Genomic DNA, 27,949 nt, shown 5'->3' on the forward strand with positions numbered 1-27,949 from the left:
CTGATTTTGTCCTGAAATGTAAAACTATAGAACTGACAGTGGGATACTCTCATTTTATCAGTGCTGTATGTGTAATAGTGGATCGATATGTTGTTACCATCTGCCTATCAGAACCAAAGGTGGAAACTTTATCATGTATCAGCTGAGTTTTTACAAAATCAGCTAACTAGAAGAGTAGCAGAAGAAATTAATTGACTTCACATCCACAGTTCACTGGTAATTGCTAAGCCATCCCTTTGGCACCCTGCTCGCTGCGATACATTGTAATTTACTCCGAGAGTCGCTGTGTGCGAGAGGAGAGTAGATAGGCTAAGTATAGAGAAGAAAGTGTCAAGAAGAGACGCAGATTGAGCTTATCTGTGAGCTCAGGCCTTCCTTTGTCAGGTGCAGCTCCTTTCTGATGGAGACTCTTTGAACTTGACAGAATAATTAAAATGAAGGCGAAAAAGCTGACATTTGCAATTTGACCTTTTTGACTTACGTGGCAAAACTGGCACCATTTCCTCCAGATCACATTATCATTCTGCCCTTGCATTTGAGGTATGTGTGCGTGCCGTGTGTGTGTGTTTAAGTATGTGTTTAAAAGTGCATATGCGTAGGTGTACTTAGTGGCTCTGTGTGCATACAGGCAGCGTGTATTCATGAGGGTGCGAGGAAAGAATAAAAGAATAGTTTTATGGCATATTACCGGTCCATCTCTTCATTAAGGAGCTGTTTTCCAGTAAGCGGGCTCTATTTGAGTAGCTAAATTGTCCAAGCAGTGTGCAAACGAGGACTAATAGCCCGATGCCCTTGTCACTGCCAAAGTCAAACTGAAGATCTGAGAAATGAGTGCGTCTCTGTGTGCTTGACATCACAGTCAGCAGCAATACTTCTGTAAATGTAAGGATTCTTATCCTGTTTTTAGTCTCTCCCATATAGTGTGACTGTAAAAGTAATATTGATAACTACAGTTATAATATTTATAACTTCTAGTCATCCTTGGAATAAGTGAAACTCAGTTGTATGTTGCAGGTGACCACAGATAGCTGGAACTACTAGGACACAGTCCACATGAACAGAATATAGTTTAAATTCCCTGAGCCATGTTACATCCACTGATAGGAGACCCACTTCTAGTAGGTACAGCTATAATACAGCTGTAAACCTCTGTAGGTGTCTTGTGATTTCTGGCACTGTGGATGTCTGCAGTGGATCCTTTGGGTACTGTGAGCACCGGGTGGACCCCGTGTATGCTCACTTTAACTGGTGTTAGTCCGAAGCATCGTTGATCCGTCGGTCATCTGTCTGTTGTTCCTCAGCAGTTTTGTGTGAGGTGTTGGGGGCATTAGCTTGGTTTGGTGGACTACACAGGATGTGCTGGGTCTTTATCACGATGATCAGATGATCTCAGCATATTGTGTGTTTTGGGGCTTTGGGTTCTGTTTTTCCGTTTTGTTCTTCTTGTGAGTGGTGTGGACTGCTTTATTCTAATAATCAAGTTGTATGTCCTTCATATGGTGTTTCAAGCTTTGTGTATGTATTGTGTTGTGTCTTGTTGTGCCTTCATCTCTGTGTGAGGTGTTGCCGTTTTGTTACTTCCTGTTTTATTTTGTTAACCCCTTATCTTGTGTGTTTAGCACTCAGTTTTACTTTCGACAGTCCTGTCGGCGCCTGTGTTGTTCCCCCCAGCTGTTGTCATTACTTTGTGTACCCCACTGTGTATAAGTAGCTTGAGTTTCCCCCTGCTGCCTTTGTGGGTGCATTAGTTAACCCGTTTTAAGATGTTTCTAGTTCATTCCCGTTATGGTTTCCCTGTACTTCCTGAGTATTGTTGACTGTTGGACTCTGCTACTTTTGAACTGTACTCTGGGTTATTATTAAAAGTACATTTTGAGTTTTCAGTCTGTCTAGCTGCCTTGGTCTGCATTTGGGGTCCAGTGCCACACTCAACATGACAACCAGAGCTTTGCCTCTAGGCTATTCTATTGCTGTGACTGCAGTGGGGGTGCTTTTTTTCTCTCCCAGCAGTACACTGCATCTGAACGAGATAATTAACGTTATCCACATCATCCTTCAGTAGTTTGATTATTGTGGCAGAAACGGTGAGGCTAGAAACACCAAATATTTCTTATGGTAGTTTTACATTTTGAGACGTGTGCTCATTTTGTACTCTTAACAAGAGTTCAGTTTTATCCACTTTAATGAAATGGATCAAACAAACTTTATACTGTGTTGGTGGTAGGTGAAAATTTCAAGGTTCATTGTTTTAAAACAAACATTATGCAGATTATCCCTTTAGCAGGATCGTAAAGACTTTATTTAGTGGGCTCAAACTTTCCTTTTTAATAAAGCACATGGTTAAGGCTGGATCAGCTGACTCTGAACCTATGCTGCTGGGGGCTTACCATCAGTGTTTTTGTTCTTCACTCATTGTGTGTTTTATACACCACTCAGCATTCAGTCATTAGTTCCTTTAAATATCTGTCTCTCTTCCACACTGTGTCTTTTGTCCTGTTTTTCTCCCTGAGTCTGGTTCTGTTGGAGGTTTCTTCCTGTTAAAAGGGGTTTTTTCCTTCCCACTGTTGCCAAGTGCTTGCTGGTGGGGGTGGGGGTGGGGGGTCCATCAGATTGTTGGATGTTTTCTCTTTCCTTACAAAATAAAGCGCCTTGAGGCGACTCTTGTGATTTGGTGCCATATTAATAAAACTAAGTTGAACTGAACAGTTGTTTTTAAAGCTAATGACCCTCTTTATTTTAGATCACCAGGCTATGACATGTCATAGATTCATCTTTTAACTGTCTTTTTATTTTGTTGTTCTGCTGTTTTAAAGAAGACTTACATTTTTCATACTAATATGGCTTTAATGTGCAAATCTTTGTTTTATTATCAAATACAGTTACATTGACAAAGAAGATCAACACAGTACGTATGAGTGTTGATCCAGTTATCTTTACAAGCAGAATAATTCATGTTTAAGGAGAGGGGCCCACAGAGGCCAAGTGATAGTTCCTTAGCTTACGCTTAAATATTCAAATAAAGGAGATCTTTTGGGTTTTTAATGTTTTTTTCCCCCACTGTCCTTCAGCATAAGCATGTCTCGAATGAAATGCTATGCTATAATTTCCCTTCCCACACAGTGTCACCCTGAGTCATTTTTGCAAGGTTAGGACTGAAAACAGCAGATTGGAGAGTATTTGTAGTAAAATGAGACCTTCAGACTTGCTGCTGATGTGGAAACAACCTTGTGTTTGAGAAGTAACCTCGAGAAAGTTTGGGCATGGGAGCAAATCTGTGTTTTTATGAACTATGTGCAGAGGCAGCTGCGTGTTTACACTCGCTTACACCCACATTTACGTATTTTTCCAATATTTTACACATGGCTGTTTATTGAGGGTGTGTGTGTGTGTGTGTGTGTGTGTGTCCATACAGCCATTAAACTGTTTCCATTTAGGAGCTTGTTTAAGAAGTTTAAGAGCTATCTGTAAATCAAAAACATCAAACATCTCTGAATAATTCTTCAGTTTCGTCAAGTAATGTTGGAGTTATTTTCCTACAGAAATACGACAGCTTCTTGGGGATGCTGGAGAGGATTTGTTTCTGTTTTTATTCCTCACAGTGCGCTGAAACGGCACTGCACTTATCCAAAGACTGAAATGTCAAGCCAAGGATACAGGAAAGCCTTGGTAGGAAGCACATTTGTTATGAACCCAAGAGTGTAAGCTGTTGAAACTATTTCTTAAGAAAGAGGAGGAAAATATCTGGAAAATCTCAGGAGTTCACGATGAATCATCTTGGGTCCATCTGAAGACAGAAAAACTGAAAAACATGAAGGAAAAGCAGACACACAATTGCTTCAGACATCTGCGCTGACTGTGGAAACACGGGAGAAAGTGCAACAGAGGTGTGAATAATTTAATCATTTCTCAGTGATCAGTTCCTTCAGTAGATGTTAATATTGAGGAATGGAACTTTCTGACCCATTTAAAGTGTTTTCCTGTTTTCTGCTTTTCTCTGAATTCAAAGAAATGCAGAGTGAAAGTGTGTATTTTTTAGGATGGATCTTAATGGATATAAAAGAGTTTTGAGAGCTGACGTTAATGCAGGCTTGGGAAGCATTAAAATGTTGTTGCCTTTCTGCTTTAAAAGGTAAAGGCACCATGGTGGAGCCATAACAATTAAAAGCAGCTCATTAATCCAAACTATGACAGTGGAAAACTGCATGGTGGCTATTTGTGGCAGTGCAGCATGGTCTCATTCTGTCTAGGTCTGAGTTATCTGATTTTTTTTTACTTTGCAATTGTCTTCTCTGCTTTCAGAAGACCATTTAACAAGTGAAGCAGAGACGTAGCCTGAGATAAAATGCAAGGATTACCCAGGAACTAGACTGTAGATCAAACTGCCTTTGCAACAATATGAAGTCTGCTGAGCTTCAAGCACAGAATAATTTCTTTAACAAAAAGATATCAACTCTCACCAATTTAAAAAAGGGGTATTTAATGTGGGTCAATATTCAATATTATTATTGTTCAATATTATTATTAAAATACTAAAAAATTCTAACTTTTTTTATAAGCATATATAACCGATCAGATTAAAATATTCCATCAATTAATATTTGAGTGAATTCAACTTCACTGGAAAGATTCTCAACAGCATGAGACCCTGGTCAGCTATATTACACTGCCACCTAGTGGCCAAAAATGCCACAAACCGTGACATGAAATCCTAGACACACTCACCAGCCATTAATTAGTTACACTTTGTTAGTACTGGTTTGGAGCTTCTTTTGCCTTCAGAGCTGTTTTAATTCGTTGGTGGCATAGATTCAGCAAGGTGCTGGAAACATATCCCCCAAGATTTTGTTCCATGTTGAGATAACAGCATCACACAGCTGCTGCAGATTTGCATCCATGGTGAAAATTTCCTGTTCTCCCACATCCCAGTGGCGCTGTATTGGATTGAGATCAAGAATCTAGATTCAGATGATCTCGCCTTTGTAACACGGTGCAGTAGCCTGCTGGAAGCAGCGATCAGAGGGTTGGTACATAAAGGGATGGTCATGGTCAACAACAATACTCAGGCAGGCTGTGGTGTTTAAACAATGCTCAGCTGGTTCTAAGGGGTTAAGAACATTTCCCCACATCATTACACCACCACCAGTACCATGAACCTTTGATACAAGGCAGGATGCTTTATTTTGTTTACACCACATTTTTTGATATCTGTGGTTTTATCACACATAAATAATACTAAATAATCAACACTATGTTTTCTAGTGATTCTCACTGAGTTCTTTTGCTCTGATGTAATATTCACTTTCAAATTAAAAGTCACAACAACAACACAGCTCAAGACTGCCTAATCAACTTCATATGGAACAATACCATCATAAACAGTTCTAAATAAGCATTATCACTGTGTTTTTAATGAGTAGTTTAATTATATATTAAGTGTTGCATTAAAGTGAGAAAGACTGAAGATGTCTTTCTTTTCCTTTATTTTGGTTTTAATGAGCACCAAAAACATTTAAATAATTCAGTTCTGGCCACTGAGCAGTCATGTGTGGAAGATGCTGAGACGTCAGGCACCACGTTAGAGTTCGCTGTGCAGCAGGACTTTGGCTTTCTTCATGTTGTCGGCCACTGTGGACAAAGAAGGGACAAATAAGAGCAAGGCCTGCAGCGCTCTTACATGAGTGAAGTAGTTCAGAAATGAAACCTAAACCTAAGCTGCAGGTGCTACTTTTCCTTTACTACACATTTAATGGCTTCAACTTCTTGTTTTAAATATTTTTTTTTCTTATGGGGTTTGTTTAAGAGATGGGAGATTTACTTTGTGCTTTTTAAATATATCTTGTTTGAAGTTTTTTAAGGTTATTGGCAGGGCACGGTGGCATCGTTGCCACTGTTGCCTCACACTCACTCCATCGCCTGGCCGGGCCTTTCTGTGTGCAGCTTTCACTAGGTACAGTCCAAAGGGTTAGGTTAACTGGTGATTCTAAATTACCCATAGGTATGAATGTGAGTGTGAAAGGTTGTCTGTGTCTCTGTGTTAGCCCTGCAACCTGTCCAGGATGTAGCTAGATGGGGTACACTCTAGCCAACTCTGATGGATGACTCTTATTGTGTTTAGATTTTAAATATATTAAAGACAAATGTCTCTGGGACCAACAACCACAAGGTTTGGACCTAGAATAACTCCCTGAATGATTTACAGTGACACAACAGTAATCAGCAAACACATAATGAATGCTGGTGCTTCAAGTGTGTTAATTGTGCTTTTAGTTTCCAAAGCCATGATTTAATGATTATATATCAGGAAGAAACAGTGTCACATACCTCACTTGCCTTCTCTTTTCCTCCTAAAAAATTAACTCTTCGTCTTTGCACTGCATTTGCAAAACTCCCACCTGTTTGGCTACTAGTGCTACAAGTCTGCTAAAGTTTCTCACTAACATCCACACGGAGCTCAAAATTCTTTCTGTCAGAACAATCTCATAAAAAACTTAGTCATTTCTGTCAAAATATTGAGGAAGGGATACGGGGGTTCAAGCTGTGGGGGATTAGTGTGTCTGCAGTCTGCTGACAGGTGAGCTGTGCAAACTGTCATTAGAGAGAGTGAACAGTCACTCACGGTCCTGGATGTCACTCGCTGTGTAGGTGTAGAGGTGGTTGCTGTACTTTCCTGTAATGTCTGTGCGGACAGTCATGGTTGGATCTGTAGAAAAACCACACACATGAACAGCTCAGAAAAGTAATCAGTTTTATGTGACAGCTGATGTGCATTTTGTAAACTGAATGTGGTTCTGTAAAATTCATTATCTAAAACAATGAGTGAGAAAGCAAAAAGAACCTTGGGACTATCCAAACCATTAGATCTGGCAGGGTTATGCATGCTTTTGTTACATCTAGACTGGACATCTGTAATGCACTGTAGACTGCAGTTAGTCAGTCATCTCGTGCTCATTTACAATTACTTTGAAATGCTGCAGCCAGATAACTGAAGGGACAAGAAGGAGAAGTACTCCAGTGTTAGTGTTAGTGGCCTTTCACTGGCTCACCGTGCATTACAGAGACTCCAGCATGAAGGGGTGCTGTTTGTATTTAAAGCCTGGTTTAAATGGTTTTATTCTGTGCTATGCATGTATCTCTGTTCAACCTCAGACAAGGAAAGTAAACAATCTGTTCTTCTATATTGAAATTATATTAATAATGTAAGAATTTACCAACAAAGAGGATTCTGGGAACATAGTAACCGTCAGGTGCCAGATTCTTGTCCGAAGTCTCTTCCTGTGTATAACAATATAGTACACATGATGCACATGATTTTAATAATAAAATAATTATATATATATATATTCTGCATATATAACATATCTTTAATTACCACCACGTTGAGCATGATGAAATCCTCTTTTGCCATTTTCTGGATAGTCTTATCCGCAACAAATGCCTTCTTCAGGTCTGTTGAAATACTTTGGTTTAGTATTATATTTAGACTGGCTCTCAAATAATTATGAATGAATTATGAATTATATGATCTGGAAATATTAATAAATGTATTCTGCCTAGAAAATGTCAGAAGGAGGTAAAGCCTGTTGAGTTATTACAGACTGCATTTATAAACTTGCCTAACAGGTCAGAAACAAGTCTGGCAGGTTGGACCTTTAGAATATCTGTGTTGAGCATTCACGTAAGGGAATACACAACACACAATAAATATATGAATCCTGTCTTGTTAAAATGAGGACACATTACTAATAAAAAATATATGCAACTTGCTGCAATCAAACGAAATGCTTCAGTATTCTGAGACTTTCAGAGGGAGGATGCAGAACGGGCTGCTTTTGGTCCACCCTAGCAAAACTCAAAATTTAGAGCCAGACTTCACTCTGTAGGTGGTCGTCATTGTTTATGGGTTAAGAAATGCCAGTGGAGACTTCCACTGAGCTTATTTCACAAAACCAGCTGAGTGATTTATGAACATAACTCTCACATACTTCACTGCCTGCTTTGTGGGTATTACAGAATGCACCCATTGTGTTCCCCGTGAAAACAAACAAGCCCAAGTCTGGGTGAGAAAGACAGCGCAGGAGGTGCAAGCCTATATTTTTTAATATATGCGTATACTTAATAAACCAAAGTAGCAGCAGTACCTTTACTGTGTGGGCAGTTGTCTTTATGATGAATGACCATGAGAGGTTTCTGACTGTGAGAGCAAAACCACAGAGAAAGAACTCAGTACATTCCAAAACACAATAAACACAGTGAAGGGTGTGAAGGCAGTCTTACACAACCAAATGCCTTAGAAAGCAAAGTCCCCGTGCTGGATTTAGAGACAGATGAAGATTAAACCAATAATGTGTTTCCCTTATGGAAAAGTAATGGAGCATCATTCCAACGCAGAAAGACACAACAAAGCAACAGACTTATCCAAACAAAATAAACTGACATCCAGGACCTTTACCCAAGGTTTAGAGTCCTACCTTTTGGCCATTTTTGCTAGGCCATCTTCATAATTTTGGGCCCAGTTAATACCACCTCCCCATCCTGCAGGCAGGAAATAAAAATACAGTTTTAAGTCAACAAAACTGCTGCATGTTGCCGGTATATTAACTATGTTCCCAAACAAGCAAAGTTCTGACTTTATTATGTCTGACAGCAATAAATGATCTTATGCAATGGTTCTTAAGACATTAACTGGAGCTGTGCATATTGAAAAAAGGAGATTTGCCCACCTCTTGACAAGGACTGACTCTTCACTTTCTTTTTAGCTTTCTGTTCCCCAGCACTGGCACAGAGGCCAATGAGCAAAGCAAGCAAGACCCAGCGAAGCATCGTTCCTTGTCCTTTCAGAGAGCTGCTGTGAAAGTTGGCAAATGAGTTCCAAGGAAATTCAGTGACATTTATATTTAAATACAAAACACAAATCAGTTTTAGCTTGACTCACATTTGACAGATATATAAAGCTGCACTGACTCACCAAACACGCCTAACTAGGATTCACAAGGCGGTATGCAGAGTAACGATGAAGCCAAAGGAGCAAGCAAGCAAGAATTCATTAATGGTTCCACCTGAGACCATGTAAATAAAATGGTTTATAAGCGGTAATTCTACACATAGTTACCACACTTGTATTTGTAAGGGGGGGGGAATCAAGTCTGAATTTATGTGAAAAAGTGTAATTTGAAATAATTATAATTAAACCCCCACCAGTTCCTTAATTTACAAACCTTTTTCAAACTTTTAGTCAGGCATCTAACCATTTGAAAGAAATCATAATACTTTTAAAAGTCAATGAAGATATTCAGGTAGCAGGTAAATGTCTTACCTCGTCAATATGAAGCAACAAGCATCTGCTCTGACCCTCCTATGTGCGCTCTCTTTTGTCAGATTTTTTTTCCCTATCGAACTTGTCAAACAGGTATATCATAATAGGCTTAAAAAAACAGAAGAAGCACGCACATGCGCACAATTGTGCTGTGTAGTGGGATTACACCAGCAGATAGGGAAGCTAGCATTAATTTGGCTATTATCCCTTCTGTAAGTTTAAAAACATATATCCTTTATGGGCTGTTAGATGAAACTCGAGTCTATGGATTGAGAATAAATAAATAAACTTAACTAAATCAAAATAACTTTTTATTTTAATTTAAAATTTCGTTCTCTTAAAAAGTGTAAGCCTGAAAGTACAGTTGTTTCTAAAACTGCTTTCTTTCTATGACTCTTCCGCGTGTTGGTATAGAGGAAACTCCCACTCCATGCCAGAATAAAGACAGGGATATATGGCCCTTTTTTAGGCCATTTTTATTTTTATCCTGGCCATTGTCTCCACAACTTATAGGACAGGCAGCGGAGTATTTTTTCTAAAACGAATTGATTTCTGTTGTTGCAAATACTGATACCGGAGCTCGGTCCAGTGTAAAGGAATAATTCTTTGCACCTCTGCAATCCCCAGTACTGTCATCTTTATAATCTCGCTTCCAAAACTTACAGTTTATGAATGCCCTGTTTTATTTTGTATGTATATTGAATGCTTTTATCTAGTTGTTCCTCTATATAACCACGCTGTTCTGTTTTGGCGGCTATAATAAAGAATTTTCTATCTACTTAGCCTAGCCATTTATCTAGCCGATTGTTAGTTGTTGCTATGGACACAAAGAGAGCGCTTAGCAACGGTAAGCCTTTGGCGCAGGCGCAGTCCTTTTTAATGATGCACTGTGGGATTGCAGGACATTGACATAGCAACCAGGCGACAGAGTCACTAAGTTTTTCACTCTTAGTTAGTTTCGTGTATTTGTTCTTGATTAAAAGTACTTATCTTGGCTTTTTATTTACTACCATGAATGCGGCAGTGGTGAAAAAGACCCAGGACACGCTGGGCAAAGTGATAAAGAAGCCGCCGCTCACCGAGAAACTGCTAAGCAAGCCTCCTTTTCGATACCTGCACGATATCTTCAGTGAGGTGAGACTCAGCTGCTGACATTACACTCGAGAAAGCAAAGTGGATTTTATTTAAGGGGCACGACACTCTTCTTCTCAGAAGCCAAGCCTAATGCCACTTCTAAGTTAAAAACACAGACACAGGAGCTAGTTAGCCAGCTAATGCATAAAGGTTAGCAGGAAGCTAACCAAGTAGGTTCGCGAATATTACGGAACATTTTGTAAGCTCCAATTTCTGCAACTTCAGATTGTCAGTAACACTAATCCTGATAGTCAAGGGGTGCATTAGCAATTCACTTAAATGACAGGTTGCGCTTTATTTAATGTGGTGGGTTAGCAAGTGAGCTAGTTGTTTCAGCAGCGTCGTCTTGTTGCTAGGCACGACCTGAGCCCACACACGAATCAACAAACCGTTTTCCCCGCTGTTGGCTTAAAGGAGGGCTCCTGCCAGCTAGGATGAACCTGTGCTAGGTTCTTGAATCCGTCACGTTGAGAACACAGATGCCGATCAGCTTATGATTACAGCTAAAAACAAGCACAGGCTGTGCTATAATTGGTGCCTCTTCTTTGATTTCCCTTCATTTATTTAAAGCTACTCGCAAGCCATGCATATATGATGAAGTTATAGCCGATGTCTTTCTGGGGTTTGCCAGGAAGATCTGTCTTCTGTGGCCTAGAGTAAAACACAGTAAAATGTCTGAGTTCTTGGCAGCTCAGACTCTTCAGTAACCCACAGCAGCTTTTACTCTCAGATGAAGAGAAGTGCAGATACAGATCAGGGTCAGCTACATACTCTAGTATTTTATGTGCATTAGAAAAGCAATTGTACTACGTGAAAGTTTTCTGGTTCAGAATGGGTCTAGGTTGTGATTACACCTGGCACTTCTGACACAGAAAATAGAAAAGCTTTTATTGTCCTGACGCCCTATGCGCTCTTTTCTGTTCTCTTTCCTCTGCCCCTCCCTGAGCGTGCTTCTGTTGGAGGATTCCTGTTAAAAGGGAGTTACTCCATCCTACTATCACAAAGTGCTTGATCATAGGTGGTCACTTGATTGTTGGAGTTCTTTAACACTGTAGGTTATAACCTTGCCATGAGGGAATTTGGAGTACACAAATAAACTTGAATTGAATTGAATACTGTTTCTCTAAGCCATTTTATAAAGGCCAGTGCTTAAGTACATGCATGAGAGAAATAACAGGCAGTATAATGGGATGAAAGGAAACAATATAAGTACAGTAAAGGTGATTTTCCTCCTCAGAACAGTTTTGCCCCTCCCTTAGTTAGATAAATCTCATCATTGGCATTATGAAATCTAAGATTGCTGGAATTTTAAAAGAAAAGACTAATGTCTAATGTGTAAACAAAAGAGGCTTTAGTAAACCTCAAAGGAAAAAAACTTTCTCAGTTTTTAATTTTTTTAGGTTAACTGGCATCTATTTAATTAAGAGTCAGAAATAACAGGACGATATATGAATGTATTCTAATGTTATCTGTGGCCACCCTTCCAAAGATCCATTCTGAGTAAGTACAACTGCTGCTATAGTATCATGGTTCTTTAAACACACACATACACACACACAGGAAACACTGCATCATCTCCACGGTCTGTTGTCAGTGTCCTGTTGTAAATACACTGCTGATCTTTATGATCAAACTTGTTTTGCTCAGTGGCGGCTTCTTTCATTTTCTTTTTCAGCATTTTATATGCACAGTTGACTCCTTTTACATAAGGTGTCAAGCAGAGTAAAATCTGTTACGCTCTTCTCAACAGAGGTGCCAACTCATTCTCACCTGTTCAGCAGTCTTATATTTCACTCCAGATTCATGCATATTTGATAAAGGGAAGAGTGTCGGCATGTTCGACTCCCCTCCTCTGACTAGGAATATGTCTGAATATGACTGTAGGACATAAACTGTTAAATCTATAAATGTTTTTTTTGTTGTTGTGTTACTTTAATGTTTAGGTTAATTCTCAGCAAATATTGTTTTTTTCAGCCCACAGGTGAAAAGCACTATTCCTGCACATACATGCAAACAGACTTTGGAGTGGACTTCTCGATGTACAGAAGCTAAAAATGGCATATAGTTGTAGTTTCATGTCTGTTTAAAACAACCTTTTTCCCACCATTTTCAGGTCATCAGGACTACTGGTTTTATGAAAGGCCTGTATGAAGAAACCGAAATGAAGTCAGACAGTGTAAAGGTACGTCTGTTTGACAGCTATGCTTATTAATATGACTAATTACAGTCTTTCCTCGATTTTAATCAACTTTTTAATACAATGGTGTTATGTCCTAAGAAGCAGCCTTGCTCATTTATGAGGTCACCCAGGCATTACACAGGACCGTGTGTGTGTGTGTGTGGCGGGGGGGGGTAACCCTACCCGTTGTCTGTATAACACGCTCTTGAGAAGGAACGTCTGCCAGTATGTGACAGAGAGAGCATGTCAAGGTGTCAGAACTCAAGGCTGGTGTTTGCAAGTTGACCCCAGATTAAAACTGGATGGGAGGATGCTACAGCTGGAGGAATCTACTCAGTTAATCTAATATAAATGGTGCTGTTAAAAACTTGATTCCTTGTGACCCAATCGTCACAGTAGCAATCTGCCACTGTAAAGCATCCGAGTTAAACTTAAACACTGTTAAAATTTATTGAATCGTGTTGACAGACTCACATAAAAGTATCCAACCTTACATTTCCAAACCCTTCATGGTTATAAATAAATAAGCTTGCTGGATATCAGAGACTTACAGAGGCGTTTAAGACTCAAGTCGAACAGCTTACAAGAAAACAAAAATGTAAAGTTTTGGTAAAAGCTCATTCAGACATTGCTCTCTGTTGTGAAATGCTTAATCATAAGGCTTAGGCTGATATTGTTACTGTCATCTTTTAAAGACTTGCCTATCACTCTTTTTCTCTACTTTTTAATCTCAGCTATGTATGTTATTAATTTATTTGAATAGAGATTTCATGAAGGCATTAACACTGGAAAGCTCACCCTATTAGATGCTACACAGAAGGGCCAGGTGGTTGCACCAGATACACGTCCTTATGTTACGCAGTTGGCAGCCTTCTCAAATGCAGCAGGCCGATGGACCAGAGGGGCTGTTTAGCTGGGTGATTAGTCTAGAGTAAGGTCTGTTTTATTAACATGCAAGAATTAAATCAAAGGAGGGCTGTGTTTTTGTCTGTTCTTCCATTATGGAAGATGGTCCTTGTTAAAAATCCAGGTGTTCCATCTCACCTTTTGTCTGCCTTATTAAAACCAAGACTGATTGGCCCTTTGAGGTTCAGGATTTGAAAGCTAACAATTATACTCTACTAATAGCACAGTCACATTTACAATGTGTGGCAGACTAAGATTCACACCCTGCTAAATAAAGTATACTTACTGTAATGTAAGTAGCATTATGAAGAAAATAGTGGTGTCAGAGTTACAGGGTCGGCACAAATGGTGATTATGGGCCAATTATAGTTTATTTACACATGCTATTTTATACAGGACTTGCTCATCTACGGCAGAAACAACTTCAGCTGATCTCTGCAAAGATCCACATTTCTCAGATGGTTTAATCATCCTAAACTGTGTCAAAAAATGAATCTCGTTGGAGTTGTCTCCTGTGCATCCTTTTTCTTTCTAGGATAAGGACTCAAAAATAGCCTTCCTTCAGAAAGCAATTGATGTTGTGATGCTGGTCAGCGGCGAGCCCCTGGCAGCAAAGCCAGCCCGCATTGTAGCCGGCCACGAGCCTGAGAAAACCAACGAGCTGCTCCAGGCCATCGCCAAGTGCTGCCTCAACAAGGTCTGTCTTATCGGGAGATTACACACTCACGCTGAAAAGCTATATTAAGAACGCACTCTCATTTCACCAATTTATTCATTTTTCATGTTGTCTCTGTCATACCCGAGACACAAATAAAACTAGCTCTCCATTAAAAGGAAAATGAAGTATGTGTTATTTTTCACATCCAGATATTGTTCGATTGGGAAAACTGTCTGGCTGCCTCAGGGAGACATTGAAAGTATTTAATTGAACCCTGGAGATTGAGTATAAACAGATGAGCAGATGCCTGGGGTTGTTGCTCCCTCTTAAATGTATGTATGTGGTTACAATTGCAGTAGTAATGCTATTTAATGGCAGCAAACAAATTAAGAACAACAACAACAAAAAGTAAAGCGAATTCCCACAAGCCTGACATTGATTTTAATGAATAGTATGAGCCAGCAAAGACAGCTGGTCCGATACACACGTGCCTACAAATCTAACAAAGATGCCAAGACAAGAATTTAATGCTAAATATTTCTTTCCTCGTTTAAAAACTATTAAATGGGCTGTTTTTCCTGAATTGTGTTTATTTGATTTTTTTCCCCTTCAACCGGAATCTCAGAGTTTTCAGATTTAAGGTTCAATCCAACCATAAACTTTCTCCTTTTCAGTTTGTTTAGGGACACTTTGGAAGCGTGGATGCTGTTTAAAACTGTACAGTGAGTTTTACTGTATCACACTGTCTGGTCCTCCTGTACATTTAACTGCAGATGTCCAGTGACGACGCAGTGAAGCGAGTGCTTAAAGGAGAAAAAGTGGACATTAAAACCAAAGCCAGTACCTCTAGGTCCCAGGACAAGGAGAATAGGGAGGGACGGGAACATCATGTGGATAGAGAGGTGAGTCTTCAACCCATTAAATAATCTTAACACTTTCAGACATATTGATGTTTTTTCAGATGTCCTCAGAATGTATATTTTAAGTTTCACGCCAAAATACTGCAAAGAATTTGTTTGTAACACACCTCAGTGTCTGTTTTATATTTACATTTTTCAACAGGACTTAAAAAATGATTAGGCCCACTGTGAATTGCATTATGTATAACTGTTATTTATTTCAGGAGAAGAAAAAGATCACAGAGCGCAGCAGCAGCCGGGACCAGAAGGACCCAGACCAGCCCAAAGAACAGGAGAGCCGACGTAGAGATGGAGAGAAAGAGCACCGTCGTGACAGAGAGCGCTCAGAAAAACACCACCGCACTGAACAGGACCGCCATGCGAAAGACCGTGACAAGGACAAGAGTCGAGACCGGGAACGAGACAAAGACAAAGGACGAGTCAGGGACAGAGACCGAGAGAGAGATCGAGACAGGGAAAAGGACAAAGAGAGAGACAGAGAAAAGACAAGAGAGCGAGATTCTCACAGAGACAGAGAAAGAGACAAGGAAAAACGAAGAGATCGAGACAGAGAAAAAGAAAGAGAACGACACAAAGATGGGGATGAGAGGAAGAGAAGTGGAGAGAGCGGAAACAGCAAGGTATGTTTGCATCAAGGACAGCACACGTTTCCCTTTTTCAGTCGCCGTTTCAGCTTATCTCCCACTTGAATACCTGTTAACAGGTGCATGTATAGAACATGTTAAATATACAGCGTGTGACTGAATGAGTAAATGAAAAACAACAAAATGTAGTTCTTACAGTGTTTGTGTGTGCATTCAGGTCAGATTATCAGAGGAACAGCAAAAACCATCCCCTGAAGAGCCCATTAAAACAGCCAAACCTGCGGTAAGTTCTATATTTTCAGACATTTGACAAATAAAATCATTTCTGAGTTTCACAGTGGTGCAGACGTTTCATTCGCTTACTATTGAATCCTGACACATCACACAGGTTCATGAACTATTCTAATTTCTTTTCTGATTTTTTTTTGCCTCTTATTCTTGCAAGGAACCAAATCCAGCTGAAGAGGTATTACTGCAGACGATTTAGTTTTTGAATGTAGTGGGTGGCTAGCTGCGTGGTTAAGTACTACTTTGGGCTGTAGTGTGGCAGACTGTGTTCCCTCACTCAGTGTGTAACTGATACATGTGATGATTGTGTGTGTGACTCATATTCTTTGTCTTCACAGCTCACAGAAGCAGCTGAGAACCAGGTAAAAACTCATTGAAAAATGTCTCAGTGGGATTTCTTCATTTCAAATACCACTTTTTACCAGTACAGTTACAAACCTTATGATTCTACTGTGTTTAAATAACTCCTGAGCTGTGTTACAGGAAGTGAATCCCCATGTTTCAGTTGTTTAGCTGGAGAATAAATGTTTGAATGTCTGAGTTTCGTATTTCTCCTCTAACACATCACAAGATGATGTCTTGGTGTGGCAGTGTGTTTGTACTGTCGTGTGTTGTTCAGTTCAGTGTAAAGCAGGGTTCACAGCTGGTTGACAAACACCATAAATTCTCGGTCTGCATTTCTAGCTTTCCTTTGTTCTTACTAATCTTTCCTACATCTCCCTCGATATTGTTGCGGTCTGTTTGGGTCAGATATAATCTTAATGCCTCTGCAGTTATTATATTAAATGTCTGGTTTTGAAACTTTTGCACCTCGACACAGCCTCTTTTGTTTTTCAGGAGGGACGCAGCCCTTTTTTCTGTGTTATGTTAAAATGTTACTAGATGACAGATTTTAGTTTTCAGATAGTATAATTAATTACATTTACATCTGTGTCTGCTTGTCTTCAGTCATCCTTTTTTTTTCTTTTTTGTTTTTTCCTTTTATCACAGTCTGAGAGTCCAGCGAGAATACCTCGGCCTGCATCTGCCAAGGGGCAGCGGCGAAGACCCAAAATGGGAGATCAAGGTGACACCCGGCACCCCCTCCTTCAGCTTTATTCATCAACAGCAAGAATATACATTTAATAATTAATAAAAATGTGGCAGAAAGACTTTTTAGTATGATAGTTTCCTTTTTACGCTTCAATAATAATAAAGTAACTTGCTCATTCGCCTTGCTGGGAGACGGGGGGGGGGACTTATAGTAGGTTTAATAATTATTCAACCATCTATCCTTTCTCTTCCGCTTATGCTTTTCAGGGTTCACATTGTTGTGTAAGTAATAAATTATTTTATTTGTTTCCCTGCAGAAGAATCTGACAGTGAAGGAGGTAAGTGCTCGCTCTCTTTTATGAGTTCATTTAAAGAAAACCAAAGTTTTTAAGTTATTCCATGAAATCCTTCCCTTAAAACAAGGTAGACATAAAAGGTTAACTCAGATACTGAATGAACATTAATTGTGTCCATAAATCAGATGAATTACTCTTGCAGTGATAACACCTTAAAATAAACCTTAGCAGATACATTAACTACCTCTGCGGTGACAGTAGAAGGTATGAAATAACTTGATATTCCAGTCTGAGTAACAAAGTAAATGCAGTAACTGAGCCAGTGACTGAATGACTCGCTTACTGTTTAACAACGATAATATTTTTTTTTGTTAAAGCCTCTGAACAAGTCGTTCAGGTTTGTTTGTGAAGGTCAGTATTAAATACAGTGTTTCAATGGGACACCTGACCCAACCCAGACTCACCTGCGTGCAAATGAATAGGAGCCACACCTGTGGGAAAAGATAACAGCAGGACAAATAGCCCCATGAAGCAATCGTCATTTATAGAAATTCCAGCCAGTCTTCACATTTCTGCAGAGCTACGGTAAAAATGCACCTTTCTAATCGCAAGCCAGCAAGTTATCTGTCTGTGGAAGCTTTGACAATGAGATTTTAAAGCCGCGTCCTGTGTGCTGTACCACCTGCACCAGGCAATAATCTGTCCTCTGTACCTGAGATTTTTGCACCTGTTTTGCTTCTGACTGCACTCTGTTTGAAAGAGAGGTGTAGTTTAGTTTGGTGTGGCCAGAAATCACAATAGCCTCACCCAGCAATGGTGTCATAGGAGCTTTAACTATACATCTGTGCATCCAGGTCAGCGTTTAAGCCACTGGAGATTTGAAAGAATAGGAGCTGTAGTTGGTGCTAAACAAGTTTTTAAATCATATCAAAGATTTGTTATGTTATGCAAAGCTAATTATTAGCTGTTATTTTTCTTTAGCAGATGGAGATGTTCATTTATCCCAGAGACCTGTTCCTCAAGAAAATGGAGAAGTTGGAGGATCGTCAGCGTCATCTGACATGGCTTCCAGGTCTTTAAAGTTAACACTGTCACTAATGAGCCACTGTGCATGGTCACATGCAGAAAAATGCTGCTCAAGTTAATGGGAAAAACTAGATGATTTCTAGACGCGAGCCGTATTTGTCGATGTTTGGAAGGTCTGAGAAAAAAGAACAGAAGAAATTTGAGAGAAATGCTTCCTTGGACTTTTTCTGAGGTGCTTTATCACAGTGTACTGAGGAAAAAGGAAAAAAAAGTCTCTGTGGCTGTTTTAAGGTTGGAACTTCTTTAGGACACATGCCTGAAGATCCTGTGGGATGAAACATTGCTTTTGCATGTTTTAGGAATTAAATGATGAAATTAGAGCCAAATATTGTCCAGGCTTTTTCCTTTTCTAAAAACATATTGACTTTTTTTAGCCTGACACCTAAAAATGTTTGCTCTTTTCTAATGCTGGTCCACACTTTGGACCTGTTTACTCACCACAGGGGAACCAGGAAGTGTTTATGATGTCCACTCTACCAGCATGCCTTATCTTAAAGGTGCCAGTCATTGTGTTGCTGACACTTGAGGGTGCTGAGCTCTGCACGATATGACCATATCATGCAATGTTATGCGCAAACCTCCAGCAGACTTTACAGTTTAGATTATAAGAAGAGGAAACGATTTGATTGGTTGGTGGAACAGCTGTGGTGCAGCAGCATGTGTTGCTGTTCTCAGTTTTGTTTATAAAAACAGGTAATGTAAAGCTGTCTTTTAGATTATAGTTGATTATTATTTTTTTTTTTCCATTCTTCAACAGTAGACAAATAGCACGGCCCAGCAGTGCTCGCCCAGCACCTCCTCGAGTCAAGAGACAGGAAAGCTACACTGATGCGAGCCCGGCTGAGAGGTGATTTCATCATTCATATTCATTAATGTTTCTTATGTTCAGATTATGCTGTGTGACATCATTCTTAGCCTAGTCTAGTTCCTACTAGTGGTTAAGCCTATCTAAATGGTTTTTGAACAGTGGAGCAGCGCAGCAAGTCTAACCAGTCACACAGCAGTCAAGCAAGACAACATGAATCTCTCCTCTTCATGCTCCTGCCTTTTAAATCTTCTTTAGAGTGAGTCAGCCTCTTTGTTCGTCTTTAAGGCTCTCTAGTGCCAAGCCCTCGGCACCCGTCATCATGGATGGAAAAAAGATCTCGGAGGAAGATGAGGATGATGATGAACAGTTTCTTGTGGAGGAGGCAGTCCCTCCACCCTCAGGTGCTCCTGAAGTGGAGGTGGTGAGTGACTTGAACAGTAACTTTTTCATTGAAAAATCTAAGCAAGGAGTAGTTGCTATATATTCTGTTATTCTTATCTATTACAGGAACCTACCCAAGAACTAGACAAAGATGAGAAACACGGTACAGAGCTACATTTTTTTAAAATAAATATGTGTGTGTGTGTATATACATGTTTTTAATTCCAGTAATGCCTCATTTTCTCCTGAATCTCCTGAAATTACTTTTCTCTAACTGTAGGTGGCCTTGTGAAAAAGATCCTGGAGACAAAAAAAGACTACGAGTCGTCCCCGTTGTCCCTGAAATCTAAAGAACAGGTACGGACCGTGTAGAAGTGTTTCGCTTTTGTCCACTAGAGGGCAGTATTAGCCTAGCTCTTGCCGAAAAACTAGTCTCACCAAAAACCTGGGTTGAACCTTTCCACCATCTCTCTCAGTCATTCTTTCTGGAAAGCTTGCTCCTTGGGAACACGTTCTTACCACACCGAAAAAACACAGCGCAACCCTGGTTATTATCAAAAGAAAGATATAAACAAATGAAGTGGGGAGGTGTAATTGCACTGCCTCGAAACCACAAAAATGTTCCCCATCAGTGAAGCTGAAGGGCTAATAACCAAACAAGCAAGTATGGGCCTTAAAGGACCACACACACAATTAACACACTCATCAAGATGTCTGGAGCAAAATGAGCTTGTTTTCTTGGGTTGCCCCCTATCTTAAGTTACATACTGCTTTATTTTGTTGAAAGCATCTACAATCCTTGGAACAGCCTTTTTTTAGCTTGTGCCCTCTATTTTTTACACCTCTTTATACATATACGTGTTTTTTGGTGTGTGTTTTTGTTTTTTGGGGAGAGGGGGGTTTCACACAGATCAGAAGTGCTCGGTTTTATCTGGGTTTTTTATGTTTGTTTGTTTGTTAGTTTTTTGTTTTTCTCCTCTTTGACTTTTAGACTTCATAATATGCACGACTGACCAGTTTTCTCAAGGTGACATGCTTCTGCCATTGCTCACGGTCGACATTTCCCCACAGTCAGCCTTTGTATCAGCCAGCGAGAGACTTCCATCAATATTTGGAGTATCAGACAGTGTGAAGCTTGCAGTTTGGTCTGTAGTCCGTGGCGTGAGGTGGTGTATGCTGTCTGCTTTGGGTGGTCCACTTCACTGAAGCATAGTCTTCAGCTGACCACCCTGCCTCTGGTGGATGCACTGTTTTGGCCTGTAACTCATGCAAAAACACCCTGCTGATCTATCTCTTCCTAACTGCGACCTCAGGCATCATCCCTCATAACTCACACCTGCAGGAATGTTTTGGCCCAGCTTTTAACAAACTTTACTGTTATGTGAGCGCGCACATGTGCAAACAGACACTCACAGAGGAAACATTCAGAATAGCCAGGCTCTTTGAGTAACGTGGGCGCACACTTGCAGAGATTATTCTAATTTTCTTAATGTAGCCTCCTCAGATTTCAGGGCCTCCAGTCTGTCATGCTCGACTCTCCTGTGTGATCTGCAGGGATGTCTGCACAGTCGAATGTTTGCCCCTCTGCCGCTATTGGCCTTTCCTCGTCAGCTGTATAAAGAACTATAATGACTTCCTTCCTGACATGAAAGGGTGGGGAGGTCAGCTTAGAGTAGATTTTTTTTCTTTTATTGTAATCACAGTAAAATGCGCAGGCACAAAAATGTAAATATTGAGTTTCCTTGGTGTGTGCAGTTTGAAATTACTGCTGCTGCAAGTGGTATTATTTTAATACCAGTATTTAAAAACAGTGTCTGAGTAGGTTGCAAGCCACACTGATTTAGCATCAGGCTCCGTACACACATCCTGGCCTTTTTGTATATTTGAAGTCTTTATTCTGTCCCCCTCGTTCTTTGTCAGTCCTAATTTAATTGTGTTCTTTCTCTGCTGATGTAAATAAAGGGAACACTTAAACAGCCAAGTGATTGTATTTTGCCATGGCCCAGTGCTGTGTGCGTGTCTCAAGTATTTGCTGTATATTTTTGGGGATGACCTTCCTCATGACCTCTTGGTGGCCTTGTATATTATTCCGAGATAGTTCTCTTTTTATTTAGACAGAATCCGCTCCTTGCAACAGCTGCGTTTTCATAAGAATTTTTGTGTACTTTTTTTTCCCCCCATTAAATTAGCCTTGATGAAGGTTTGTAGTGTATAAATAAACCCCGTGGCATACAAATGGATGGCTGTTGAGTGAGAGTCACGGAGCAGGAGGGCCAGAATACTCTCTGCAGAATTGTCAAGAAAATAAATACTCGGCTCTCCAGACCTCTGTGTCTTCATAAACATGGAGCGTTTTTTGTGGAAACACGAGGAAATGACCCTGTGGCATTCCATTAGTCACATTACTTTTTTTAGAGGTCATATTGACAGGTTTTGGTCAGGTTTATGAGTAACCTACCTGAAGGCAGCTGAAAATTGTTTTCTAGCTTGACCTACACCTTGATGATATATTTAATACCTTCAAAGCCGTCGCTCCATGAGAACCTTTTAAAGATTAAGCAGCTTTTTTAAAGCTCACTTTCCATTTTCCATTTGCTGCAGTACCGCCAGCGGTCCCCTGGAAGTTTCCTCTCACTTCACCTGACACCCCAGGGGTTTGCTCCTCGATGTCTCCCCAGTGGGCCACAATGACCTTCTAACAACATCCTGTGACCTTATTTTTTTTCCCTCCTTACTTCACTGACTTCAAGCTATTTTTATGATCTAGCAAGACCTCTGAATAGACTTTTAGGAAAACTAACCCCAAATCTCATTCTGTGATTACGCTTCCTGGCTCACCTCTCAGGTTTTTTACAGAAAAACAGCTGACATCTGCTGTGACGGTAATAACCAGGTTTGCGCTCTCTTCTAAGGAAGCTGATGTTACGCCATCAGTGACACAGCTCACGTCTAAATCATTGTTTTTCCAGTTAATCAGACCCTAAAGATTGCTGTGCCACTGACAGGCTCCATGTTTACAAGCCATTTTTCATGTCAGAGGATTCTTTGAAGAATGTTTTTCTCCTACCCCAGAAAATCCCCACAAGCGCTCCATAAATCACATTTTTGCATGCATTTCCTAATTAAGCTCATTAGGCATGTGATGACTGAGTGAATTTCACTTTGTATTGTACCTCACCATGTCATAATCAAGTGTTTGGAGATTTTCGGGTCTGCCGTCCCAACTTTTGAAGGAGGTTTTTAAATGTAATGAATGCAGCTCCATGGGACAGAGAAAACATTTAAACCTTCGAAAAACCTCCTAAAACCCCTTTCTTTTGAGTCCACAGCCACTTTTTTGGCATCAGCCAAAGGTCGTGTCTTCCTTTTGCATCGTGCTTTCATCGCTGTCTAAGATAATGGGAAAACCTGCCCCTTTCCTCCTCTCTCGCCCCTGCGCCTCTGCGGTCACCTTGTCTAAATATTGTTCTGTGATCTGGGTGAGAAGAAGGAAAACTCGGAGCACACAGGTCTCGCAGACACCGACGGACACCTCCATAAAGCTTGATTTATATCTACATGGACAGAGTGCACACGTACAAGGGGTCATGTTTTCATGCCAAGTTTTTTATTTTCCAACAGAGAAGAAGTGGTGGGGGTGTTGAGGTAGCATGGGGATGGCAAACAGAATGAAGCCATGGGTCCTGTCTGGGCTGTGCAGACCAAACCGCAGCCAGGCAGGCCGAATGAACCATAGAGTATTTGTCTAGCTGCAGGGTTCATGGTGCGCAGTGGAAAGCCACCCACCTTGTTGGGGGGGACCAGCAGGCCAAGGCATTTCAGCCCTCACACTCTTGCGCTACCACAAAGGAGCAGCACAGCGAGGTCGACAGAAGTGTGTGCTTTCCCTCTGCAAAGAAATGGTGGCAAACAATAATGTTTGATGTCATTTCTGCTGTGTGGTCTCGTCTAGTCGAGCTGCTTTTCAGAATTGTAATTAGTGAGGCGATTGGTTTGTTTTAAGAGGTGGCTTGATAAGGCAAAAGTTACATGTGCCAGCTACGCCAACCATATGTGCTCCGCTGCTCAATCGGGGGCGTGACAGACGGTGTGTTTGAATGAGGAAACTGTCATTTAGTTTGCACTGTGCTGCAAGTATGAATTCCTCTGCCTCGTGAAGGCAGGTGCTGCCATTTGTGAAGCCAAATAGCATAATTTGGGCCAAGCTTGAAAGGAGGCATAAGTGTAGGAGTTGTTACTTAATACTTTAGTAAAATAACCCCACTGCCACAGCCTGTTACTAAAATAAACAGGACTTAAAGACCAAGTTTGCTGGTGGGGGTTGTTCACTGTATGCTTCGTCTGATCCTCTGGTTGGTGTTTGTAGGTGTGTGTGTGTGTGCGTGCGTGTGTGTGTGTGTCTTTAAGGTTGCAGTTTGCAGTGCTTTCAAATTACGCACACACATTCAGGCCTCGTGAATCCCAGCTGAGCAAACATCCTTGGGTTTGCTCCTTACCGAGGGAGGTCCCTCCCTGATACCTTCCCCTCCTTTTCTCCATCAAGGGTCTGAGTGTAATTGGGATAGAGCGACCCCCACCCCCCCACCGCCCACTTTAGCCACACACCATACACCGGAAGCCTTCAGCAGCCAGTCAGCCCCGTCCTCCTGCTTTAACCAACACAATTCAGCAGCACCTTTGATCTTTATATATACAGCTAGGTTGGTAGAATTCCCGCCTAACATTTTTAGCCTTGAAATCCCAAACCGCTAAATGCAGCCCTGCTCTGGTTCTGGATATTTGAGACTTTGCTGAAAAAGGTGGAATTCCTAAAGAGGGTTTATTGTGTATTGGTCTGGGGACACACAAGTGATTTGTGTCTGTTTGAAGCATTGCTGAGTGGTAAATCGTCCCGCGTCGTCAGCTTGTGTGTGCTTAGTATCTGATGTTTGCAAGTTTTGTATTCAGTGTTTTTAATCCACCAGACCTCACCTGTCGTACCACCTTCCCTTTCAGAATTTGGTGTCTGAAGCGGCGCAGAAAAAGGAGCGGGATATGGTGACAAAAGAGATCGAACGGCTGCGCTCATCCATTCAGCTGGTGTGCCGTAGTTCCCTACCTTTGGGCAAGATCATGGACTACATCCAGGAGGACATGGATGCCATGCAGGCTGAACTGCTTTCCTGGCGGCGGGAAAACAAGGAGCACGCACAGGCCTTGTTGCAGGAGCAGAGGTTCGGTCGCTGAATAATCAACACGCTTTTTAATCTTTGTGCTTTGTTTCCAACACCAGATCATATATACACACACACACACACACACACACACACACACACACACACACACACACACACACACACACATTTGTGATTCTAGCTATACTCTTTTTGTACTCTTACAGTCAAAAAAAAAGAAAGACTATCAGTACTTCACAAGCTGCTAAGTCGTCTTCTGCTTTCATGCACACAATTATTGTATCCCTTCTTTGTGTGTGCATCTTGCAGAGCGACAGATCGGGCAGTGGAGCCTCTTAAAGCTGAGCTAGCCGAGCTGGAGCAGCTGATTAAGGACCAGCAGGACAAGATTTGTGCTGTAAGGTCCAACATACTGAAGAATGAAGAGAAGATCCAGAAAATGGTGACTGGAATTAAGGTCTCCTCCAGAACCTGAACAAGAAACAAGATACACAAAGAAAACCCCCAAAAACGCACTGAATATTCAGGCGGGAGTGGGTTCTCATTCAGAATAATGGTAAGGCCATTTTTCTTGGAGGTGTTGTGGAATTATGGGACCACTTTTGGGTTTTCAGACCAGGAGATGGTACCAAATATATTCCTACTCCACTTTAAGATATTGGTACGAGAAAGGGCCACTTGACGGTTTAGAGGTCTGAAACTGTTCCCAAAAAACTAGATGATGGATTGGAAAAAGTGGATGATGCTGGAGACGTAGCAGCTGAAAACACTGACAGATGAATGAATAAATAAATGCATCTTTATGATCTGCACACTAACCTAACCCAATCTTTGGCCCTTCTTTTGAAATGGTGCCTTTGTGCATTGAGCCAGTGCACAGCTCACAACTTGAACATTACAGCAGAAAGCTGCACATTCATCCACTGGACCAAATTTTAAATGTTTCCTCGTTCATTTAATCACCGAGTTTTTGAGGGCGTGGTGCACTCGGCATGTTATTCTTGTGAGCACTTGATATTTGACATGCAGTTTGACCGGAGTAGTGAGCAGACCCGTAACAGTAATTAAACATACTCACGGCACATCCAGCTGATTGAAACCAGGAGGAACGTTTAGATAGAACGTTTACATTTTCTACAAAACAATCAGACGCTCACAGAGAGGCCTGGAGTGTAGCTGATAACAACGCATGTTACATGAATGTAGTGTCTTGGCATGAATTTGTCCAGTAACATTTTCCAACCTTTTAACATTTCATTGACATTTACAGTTTTCATAAACCAAATCTATCTGTGTTAAATCGAAAAGAAGAAGAAGACAGCTCTGAAATTTTCTCTACAGCAGTTTCACACATTTTATTCAACCATCTGTGAGAACTGTCACAGTCAGCTCTGACATGAAACAGTCTTTACTCTGCCAGCTCACTAATGCAAAGTCTGTGTAATGTCTGATGTCCCCCGTGAGAAAAGTAGATGTGAGCGGTGATTTCTGAGTCAGTGAGTGTCACACATCCTGCCTCCTGCACGCTTTACCCAGAGCAAACCTTCATCTGAACCAAACTGTGAGCTCACAGTTGTGTGTGCTGCATGTGAGAGAGAACACCACCGACAATATCTGGAGTCTTCGTTCTTTAGCTGTTATCCGAAGGTCATGAGTGAAAACGGCTTGCGCTACTTTAAAAACACTCTTCCACTTTTGAGGCACTGCTGCACTTTGATTAGAGCTGTTTTAGAAAAAAGCTTTTTGCAATAAGCAATGTTCACACTCTGTCGTATTTCTAACTCTTTTATAAATACACTAAGCTTGTATACTTTAAAGGAAAAAAGCAGTGAGCATGCAGGGCAGCCACCATCTTGTACTGTCGTACTGCCAAACTGATAGAAAGTTTTGTAAGCTTTCTCTATACATTGAAAAATATGAATTCATATTTTTCTAGCTTCCTTTGCAACTCGTAAGAAATGCTTTGCACTAACATGAACATTGCTGGACTTGTTGGAAGTTGGATAGTAGAGATGAGAGACTGAAACAAGATCCTGCCTCAGTTTCCCTGAAAATGTTGTTATTGAAAAGGTGAAAAAAGAGTCATCCAAATGTGAATGAAACAAAAGTACAAACTTTGCGTGGCTGCTGAGTGAAAGTGCGGTAACCACACACACACAAAAAGTAATTTACAGTAATTTTACAGTTTTTAAGACTTGTACACAGCTTGTTATTCTGGTTGGTTCTGCTACACATTTTCTTCCCAGAAAACAATTACACAGAAAATCACTGCTGGAAAATAACACTTCCTGTGAAATGTAGGTGATTTTGATGAATGGAATCCATTACACCTTTTCTCCATCATAACCACTAAACGCAGTTTTTACAAAACTAGATGCTTTATTTCATATGCGAATGTGGCGACTTGTACACTGCACAGCGACTCCCTTTCTCACAAATATTTACACCACCTAAATATTTATTTTCTGCTCAGACTAGGATTTCTGCCTGCCTTACCAAACCTGTGGGTTACCAAACTTGTGGCCGACACAACATGTGGGCTGGGAATCATTGGTGGAAAAATGAGGCTTGAAACTGTGTGTAGAACAGAAAGCCAGTGGGCAGACATTTCTAGGCTCTGATCTTAATTTAAACTGCATTCTTGTTTGTAAGGGGAAAAATATAATGTGACTGTCTTTTAAAAACGTGGCACTCTACATTTTAAGAAGGACTTATCAGGCAAAATACACTGTAGTCTGACTTATCTCCATGTTTATGTCAGTATTATAAAAATAATAAATTGGAAAACCTACAGGAAATGTTAGCATTCTGAAAAATCTCATTTCAAAAATCTCGTCTGGAAAAGTGGGAACCCGCATGCTCATTCATTATATTAAAAGGCTTTTTATCGTGTACACTATAAACTGTACATTATGTATATGTGGAGACTGTATCATAGTTCAAATAATTATATAATTTTGTAGTGGAGTGAAATAAATGGTTACATTGCAATAAAGAATTGTCTCATTTTTGTGTGTTTTTGTGTGCAGTTTGAAGGTGTTAAGCTTGGTCTAGATTATCCCAGAATAAGATTGGTATTATTTTTGTATTTCATTTGATTTTATTTATATGTATTTTTTTTTTAAAGATTTTTGATAATCACACCCTCAAGCAGACTCTTATGTGAAAGACTAGTCCAGCAGACCCTCCA

At 40.5% G+C, this 27,949-nt stretch overlaps 2 protein-coding genes across 12 annotated transcripts; one reads left to right on the forward strand and one right to left on the reverse strand.

Moving 5' to 3' along the window:
• Positions 1 to 5,463: 5,463 nt before the first annotated feature.
• Positions 5,464 to 9,383, reverse strand: agr1 (anterior gradient 1). 3 transcript variants are annotated; one of them, XM_031739442.1, is made up of 9 exons: positions 9,314 to 9,383; positions 8,966 to 9,056; positions 8,721 to 8,842; positions 8,469 to 8,532; positions 8,139 to 8,191; positions 7,370 to 7,446; positions 7,209 to 7,272; positions 6,617 to 6,700; positions 5,464 to 5,625 (listed from the first exon to the last, which is right to left on the reverse strand). In XM_031739442.1, exons 3-9 carry the CDS (start codon positions 8,818 to 8,820, stop codon positions 5,576 to 5,578), a joined length of 492 nt encoding a protein of 163 aa, XP_031595302.1. In that variant the 5' UTR covers positions 8,821 to 8,842; positions 8,966 to 9,056; positions 9,314 to 9,383; the 3' UTR covers positions 5,464 to 5,575. The 3 variants fall into 3 exon arrangements, with proteins under 3 accessions (XP_031595302.1, XP_031595303.1, XP_031595304.1); XM_031739443.2 differs by having other exon boundaries at positions 8,721 to 8,845; positions 9,314 to 9,376; XM_031739444.2 differs by lacking the exon at positions 8,966 to 9,056 and having other exon boundaries at positions 8,721 to 8,845; positions 9,314 to 9,332.
• A 789-nt stretch (positions 9,384 to 10,172) lies between these two features.
• traf3ip1 (TNF receptor-associated factor 3 interacting protein 1) lies at positions 10,173 to 27,751 on the forward strand. 9 transcript variants are annotated; one of them, XM_031739435.2, is made up of 16 exons: positions 10,173 to 10,447; positions 12,561 to 12,629; positions 14,068 to 14,229; positions 14,964 to 15,092; positions 15,314 to 15,730; positions 15,912 to 15,977; positions 16,321 to 16,344; positions 16,973 to 17,048; positions 17,332 to 17,352; positions 18,292 to 18,382; positions 19,154 to 19,243; positions 19,460 to 19,625; positions 19,712 to 19,748; positions 19,866 to 19,942; positions 24,581 to 24,798; positions 25,069 to 27,751. In XM_031739435.2, exons 1-16 carry the CDS (start codon positions 10,325 to 10,327, stop codon positions 25,232 to 25,234), a joined length of 1,932 nt encoding a protein of 643 aa, XP_031595295.1. In that variant the 5' UTR covers positions 10,173 to 10,324; the 3' UTR covers positions 25,235 to 27,751. The 9 variants fall into 9 exon arrangements, with proteins under 9 accessions (XP_031595295.1, XP_039456069.1, XP_039456073.1 ...); XM_039600135.1 differs by having other exon boundaries at positions 19,157 to 19,243; XM_039600139.1 differs by having other exon boundaries at positions 19,157 to 19,243; positions 19,490 to 19,625.
• Positions 27,752 to 27,949: the final 198 nt, after the last annotated feature.

This window comes from Oreochromis aureus, linkage group 16, assembly GCF_013358895.1.
Source record: "Oreochromis aureus strain Israel breed Guangdong linkage group 16, ZZ_aureus, whole genome shotgun sequence".
Lineage (NCBI taxonomy): Eukaryota > Metazoa > Chordata > Actinopteri > Cichliformes > Cichlidae > Oreochromis > Oreochromis aureus.